The following is a 6,030-nucleotide window of genomic DNA, read 5'->3' as shown; positions in this document are numbered from 1 at the left end:
GAACGCCAGCAATGCGATACTTGTATCGAGCCGACGGTCTATCGAAACGTCGGCCAATCGAAATTGTTCATCCCTGGAAGAAGACAAGAAAAAAATAATATATAATAATAGAATATTCCACCGTGATAATATTGCCAAGCATTGTTTTCCGCGTCTTCGCCGTCGTTAATTGGGCAACAGTCAGAACGACCACAAAGCCAGCACTCGAAGCGCCCCGAACAGCAGGATAATCGGCAGAAAGTACGAGACATCATCGACAGGCTAACTAAACCACAACGACAACCACATCCGCAACAAAATCCCAATCCAAATCCACGTCCAAATCCCATTTCGAGTGAAACAGCGAGTGAGACAGTGAAATGCCACTCTTCGGGAAGTCACAGAAGTCGCCAGTGGAGCTGGTCAAGTCGCTAAAGGAGGCGATCAACGCCCTAGAGGCGGGCGACCGCAAGGTGGAGAAGGCGCAGGAGGACGTCAGCAAGAACCTGGTCTCGATCAAGAACATGCTGTACGGTAGCAGCGATGCCGAGCCGCCGGCGGACTATGTGGTGGCCCAGCTGTCTCAGGAGCTGTACAACAGCAACCTGCTGCTGCTGCTCATCCAGAACCTGCACCGCATCGACTTCGAGGGCAAGAAGCATGTGGCGCTCATTTTCAATAATGTGCTGCGCCGCCAGATTGGCACCCGTTCGCCCACCGTCGAGTATATATGTACGAAGCCGGAGATCCTATTCACCCTGATGGCCGGCTACGAAGATGCGCATCCGGAGATCGCACTGAACTCCGGTACCATGCTGAGGGAGTGCGCCCGGTATGAGGCGCTGGCCAAGATCATGCTGCACTCGGATGAGTTCTTCAAGTTCTTCCGCTACGTGGAGGTTTCCACCTTTGACATTGCCAGCGATGCCTTTTCTACGTTCAAGGAGCTGCTCACGCGCCACAAGCTGCTGTGCGCGGAGTTCCTGGACGCCAACTACGACAAGTTCTTCTCGCAGCACTACCAGCGCCTGCTCAACTCGGAGAACTATGTGACGCGGCGTCAGAGCTTGAAGCTGCTTGGGGAACTGCTGCTGGACCGGCACAACTTCACCGTGATGACGCGCTACATATCCGAGCCGGAGAACCTCAAGTTAATGATGAACATGCTCAAGGAAAAGTCGCGCAACATTCAGTTCGAGGCGTTTCACGTCTTCAAGGTGTTCGTGGCCAATCCCAACAAGCCGAAGCCCATTCTGGACATCCTGCTGCGCAACCAGACGAAGCTGGTCGACTTCCTGACCAACTTCCACACGGATCGCTCCGAGGACGAGCAGTTCAACGACGAGAAGGCCTATCTGATCAAGCAGATAAAGGAGCTGAAGCCGCTGCCCGAGGCTTAGTTGGACCTCCACCTCGGCTCCAACTTCACCTCCAGCTCCAGCGTCCCGGGGGCAAAAGGACCGTAGCCAGAAGCCAGAAGCGATCGATACGGAAGCAGGGAGAGCGATGGTGGGTTAGCAGGATGTGAACATGTTTTGTGTGTGGGTTAAAGCAAATATATATTATATACTATATTTTGTGACGATGATGACTCTACACTTGTGAGTAACTAAAAAATAATTTAGACAACAACAAAAACAACACTGATGATAATGATAAAAATAACGATAAAGCGAATTAGAAAACAAGAAAAAGTACGAGTAAATAGCGTAACGCCGAAAAACAAAACTGTACCGAGAGTTTCGAATTTAACATAGCCACATTTAGACATTCTGGGCCTAGAGATCCACTATCCTATTATACAGATATGTTTAACCATCCGTCGATCCTCAGCTATGTAATCCCCCTTCCTTTTCAGACCGTTTTTTCGATGTCCATTTAACTCGTTGTTGTATTTGAAATTTGATCGTTTTTGAAACGAGATATCCCTTCACCGCCTTGACCTGCCACGCCCCTTTTGCGCCCCCAAAAAAAACTGAAGATTCACAATGAGTTTTGACTTAAAAATGTAATTCCACGCAAAATTCATGAAAAAGAACGAAAACTAAATACTGCATAAAAATAATAATAATTCATAGTGATAATTGTCTGTGCATCCTTCGGCATGGACTCTACTATATATACACTGATATATATATATAGAAAGAGCAAGAGAAAGAAAAAGAGAGAGAGAAAGCATTCAACACACACACACACACACATGCATACGTACATAGTTAAAAGGGAAGTAAAACAAACAAGAAACAACAACATTGCAAGCAACATAATAACTATACGATTATTATAATTTATATTATTCCCAAATTAAAGATAACAGCCAAACAAATCATCCGTTTTTCCACTGTAGGCGGTGGTTTTCTCAGGGGCCGTGAAGCTTTCCCCCCTGAGTCATGTGCAAAAAATCGTGCCAGGGCGGCAACCTCACCCAAAAAAACGTCGATCAAGGGCTGGGGAGATGATTCACACGCTAGGAATGCCACCGAAACCAAAAGAGATTCCAAATCACGTTTCAAGGTGTGCCTAAAGGAGTAGCTAATCCATTCTAGGACTTAGCCTACTGTAGGAATCCCATAAAGGATTTTTCAAATGTGTACAGGTTTCTACTTTAATAAATGCATTCGAGAGTTCTTAGGCTAGCTATGGATTAAGGATGGCTACATCTATCGTCGCTTCTTCTTCTCCAGCTTCCGAATCTTGTGCAGGCGCGTGCGGACCGGCTCGCCTTCCCGCTCTGTTACTTCGCCAGTCTCCGGATTACTTTGGCTATCCGGGTTATTCTCCATCAATACTGCGGCCGAAATGCAAACGAACTGGAAGAGAGCACCCACATAAAGTCCGTATCGGATTAGCAAGCTGAAGATGTCCTCGTCGCCGTACTTGTCCAGGGATGCGGCGGCGGCCAGACTGTCCGCGGAAGCCGACATCGCTGCGCTGGTATTGTTTATAAACAAAATTCGCGAGGATTACACAAAAAAAAACAACTACAAAAAGTTTGTTTTTTGTATTGGGTAGAGATGGTATTGCTTGCCAACAGTTCAGGTGACAACTATCGATAACTTGTTTAGGGCAAAGTCTAGAGGTTGTTAGTTTTTTAACGGCAAGTATCTAAGAGCTTGCATAAAATCTCCGCTCGATTTTATTTAATTTCAATTACCTGCATTTTTAATTACATTTCATAAAGTTTAACACTAGGTAAATAAATCTCCCATCCCTAACACATTCTTAAAGGTAACCGTTTACGGTATATTCAAAACTTTTTGGTATATTTCGATGCCCTACAAAAGTTTTGGTATTTTACACACTGGTCTCCTAGTCGCGGCTGATAAGTCGCAAGTTTTTGCATAATATTAAGTATAAGTCAAAACAAAGGTGCGAATTATGTCATGTATTCGACTAGCGTCTGCCACCGTCCTGGCAGGCATCCGACCACCGCCGGCAGCAAGCGGAGGCGGCGCCTTGCGCCTGTTGACCCGTAAACAAAGTCCGGATTCTGCATTTGCACGCCGCCAGTTTGCAGTGGCGGTGGAAAACGGCGGAGGCAGGAAGAAGCCAAATGGAACTTTCAAGCTCGCAATTTTGGGGGCCACCGTAGGCGCGGCCACCGGATCGGTGTACACGATGTACCAGCGGTGGACAGACGGCAGCTCGCACAAGGAGCATGAGGAAACGAAGCCGACGCGGCTGGACGGGATTCCGGCAGGAGTGCGGATAACGAAGCGCTATGTCAACCCCAAGGACACGTCCGGTCTGGACATTGTGCTGTTCCAGTTCCAGACGTGTCCCTTCTGTTGCAAGGTGCGCGCTTTCCTCGACTATATGGGCATCTCCTATGCGGTAGTCGAAGTGGATGCCGTCCTACGGCAGGACATCCGCTGGTCGTCGGTGAAGAAGGTGCCGATGGTTCTCATCCGGCAGCAGGACGGCAAATACGTCCAGATGGTGGACTCAAGTGCCATCATATCTCTTATAGCCACCCACCTGCAGGACAGGCGCACGGACATCGGCGAGCTAGCACAGTTCTATCCGCACACCTCCTTTTTTGACGATGATGGCAAAAAGAAGAACGATATATTGAATAAGTACTTCCTCATGTATCGCGAGCATACGCCCAAGGGAGTGTCCAAGGAAACGGAGGAGTAAGTTAACCAGGGTCAAGTATTCCCGCAGCAAATCTTTTAACCTTGAGTGTCTGTTCTTAGAACCGATCGCAAGTGGAGAAGCTGGGCCGACAGCCACCTGGTGCACCTAATATCGCCCAACTGTTATCAGACCATGGGCGAGTCCCTAGAGACTTTTGAGTGGTTCTCGCAAGCTGGCGAGTGGGACGTTCACTTCCCCAAATGGGAGCGCGACCTGATGGTTTACTGTGGTGCCACCGCCATGTGGGCCATTGCCAAGATGCTGAAGCGCCGTCACGCCCTCACCGACGACGTCAGGTCGCACATGTATGATGCTCTTGACCAGTGGACCACTGAGCTAAAAAAGAGGAACACGAAATTCATTGGCGGAAAACAGCCCAGTCTGGCTGATCTTTCGGTTTTCGGCGTGCTTTCGAGTATGGAGGGGTGTCAGACGTTCAAGGATTGTCTGCAAAACACCAGCATTGGTAAATAGTTTCTTTCTCTGGGTTTGTACATTTTTCTGAAGTTTTTACATTTCTCCGCAGGTAAATGGTTTTATGACGTCAAGGCGTTGGTGGAGAAGAATCGTGGGCAGTTGCAAAGAGAACGTATTGAAAACCTGGCCGCTATAGCTTAAAACAAACATTTGCCCTAATTTTATCCAAAGATTGTTGAAAATTACCGAACTGTTCATTAAAATGTACATTTTAATCAAATATAGTTTAGCGTTTCATTAATGGTATCTGAATGTATATATTTGGTATTCAACAAATTGGAATTATTTCTTATGTTTAATATTGTTATTTTATTTATATGTTAAATTTAACATTTTTACTAAATAAATACTTCCTGCTAATAAATATCCCAAACCTACGTATTCCTATCGATAACGTTTAAGCAGGCTCGGTCCGTTGTCCAACAACGGTCACACTGATTTTGTGATTTTGGTTAGCCGCTTGCAAACTTGCAAATCATTTCGTTCGTTTTTTACTTGGCGAGTTAATTGGTGAATTTCAGCACAAAACATGAGCAGATTGGGCTTTGAGCAATTCCCGGACTACCAGGTGCCCGGCATGAAACATCCTGATTTCTCGCCCTACGAGTCCAATGGCGGGTGAGTTGCTATTTCCCAGCGGAATCGAGATGCGGCAGAATGTCTCCATCTAACCGGAGTATTCCCTGTTTGCAGCTCCATTGTGGCCATCGCCGGAGATGACTTCGCCGTAATTGCAGCGGACACCCGCCTAAGCAGCGGCTACAACATTCACTCGCGAACGCAGAGCAAACTCTTTAAACTGTCTCCCCAGACAGTGTTGGGTTCCACAGGCTGCTGGGCGGACACGCTCTCGTTGACCGGATCGATGAAGGTGCGCATGCAGAGCTACGAGCATACCCATCTGCGCACCATGACCACTGAGGCCGTGGCCCAGATGCTCTCCATCGCCATGTACAATCGCCGCTTCTTTCCGTACTACGTGTCGAACATTTTGGCCGGTATCGACAACGAGGGCAAGGGCGTCGTCTACTCCTACGATCCCATCGGTCACTGCGAGAAGGCTACATACCGCGCCGGCGGCACTGCCGGCACCCTGCTGCAACCGGTGCTGGACAACCAGATTGGTCACAAGAACATGAACTTGGAAGACGCCGACAAGATCAAGTTGACCAAGGATCGGGCCGTGAGCGTTGCCTCCGACACCTTTATCTCGGCCGCTGAGCGCGACATCTACACCGGCGACTCTGTACTGATCAATATCATAACTAAAGATGGCATTGAGGTACGAACTCTGTCGCTGCGTAAGGACTAGCCTGTGACGAGGGTGTTGGCGTCTCTTTTGGTTAGGGGCATTCGGTGGAAACCAGGCATTCTAAGTTAGTTGGCTTCAAATTTTTGTATTTACCCAAAACATCGTAATAAACCGAATCTTTG

The 6,030-nt window shown here is 47.8% G+C and overlaps 4 protein-coding genes across 4 annotated transcripts; 3 read left to right on the top strand and 1 right to left on the bottom strand.

The window, feature by feature from the left end:
• The first annotated feature begins 43 nt into the window (after positions 1-43).
• Positions 44-1,553, top strand: LOC117141492 (protein Mo25). The gene has a single exon (XM_033304977.1). It carries the CDS (start codon positions 360-362, stop codon positions 1,377-1,379), a length of 1,020 nt encoding a protein of 339 aa, XP_033160868.1. The 5' UTR covers positions 44-359; the 3' UTR covers positions 1,380-1,553.
• A 1,004-nt stretch (positions 1,554-2,557) lies between these two features.
• LOC117141493 (protein anon-73B1) lies at positions 2,558-3,003 on the bottom strand. Its single transcript, XM_033304978.1, has one exon. The coding sequence runs from the start codon at positions 2,901-2,903 to the stop codon at positions 2,640-2,642; it is 264 nt and encodes an 87-aa protein (XP_033160869.1). The 5' UTR covers positions 2,904-3,003; the 3' UTR covers positions 2,558-2,639.
• A 270-nt stretch (positions 3,004-3,273) lies between these two features.
• LOC117141268 (prostaglandin E synthase 2) lies at positions 3,274-4,816 on the top strand. The gene is made up of 3 exons (XM_033304638.1): positions 3,274-4,115; positions 4,179-4,585; positions 4,646-4,816. Exons 1-3 carry the CDS (start codon positions 3,358-3,360, stop codon positions 4,735-4,737), a joined length of 1,257 nt encoding a protein of 418 aa, XP_033160529.1. The 5' UTR covers positions 3,274-3,357; the 3' UTR covers positions 4,738-4,816.
• A 204-nt stretch (positions 4,817-5,020) lies between these two features.
• LOC117141346 (proteasome subunit beta type-1) lies at positions 5,021-6,009 on the top strand. Its single transcript, XM_033304750.1, has 2 exons — positions 5,021-5,214; positions 5,290-6,009. Exons 1-2 carry the CDS (start codon positions 5,126-5,128, stop codon positions 5,906-5,908), a joined length of 708 nt encoding a protein of 235 aa, XP_033160641.1. The 5' UTR covers positions 5,021-5,125; the 3' UTR covers positions 5,909-6,009.
• Positions 6,010-6,030: the final 21 nt, after the last annotated feature.

This window comes from Drosophila mauritiana, chromosome 3L, assembly GCF_004382145.1.
Source record: "Drosophila mauritiana strain mau12 chromosome 3L, ASM438214v1, whole genome shotgun sequence".
Classification (NCBI taxonomy): domain Eukaryota; kingdom Metazoa; phylum Arthropoda; class Insecta; order Diptera; family Drosophilidae; genus Drosophila; species Drosophila mauritiana.
The sequence above is the reverse complement of the archived record's forward strand: the minus strand, read 5'-3'. Positions and strand labels throughout refer to the sequence as shown.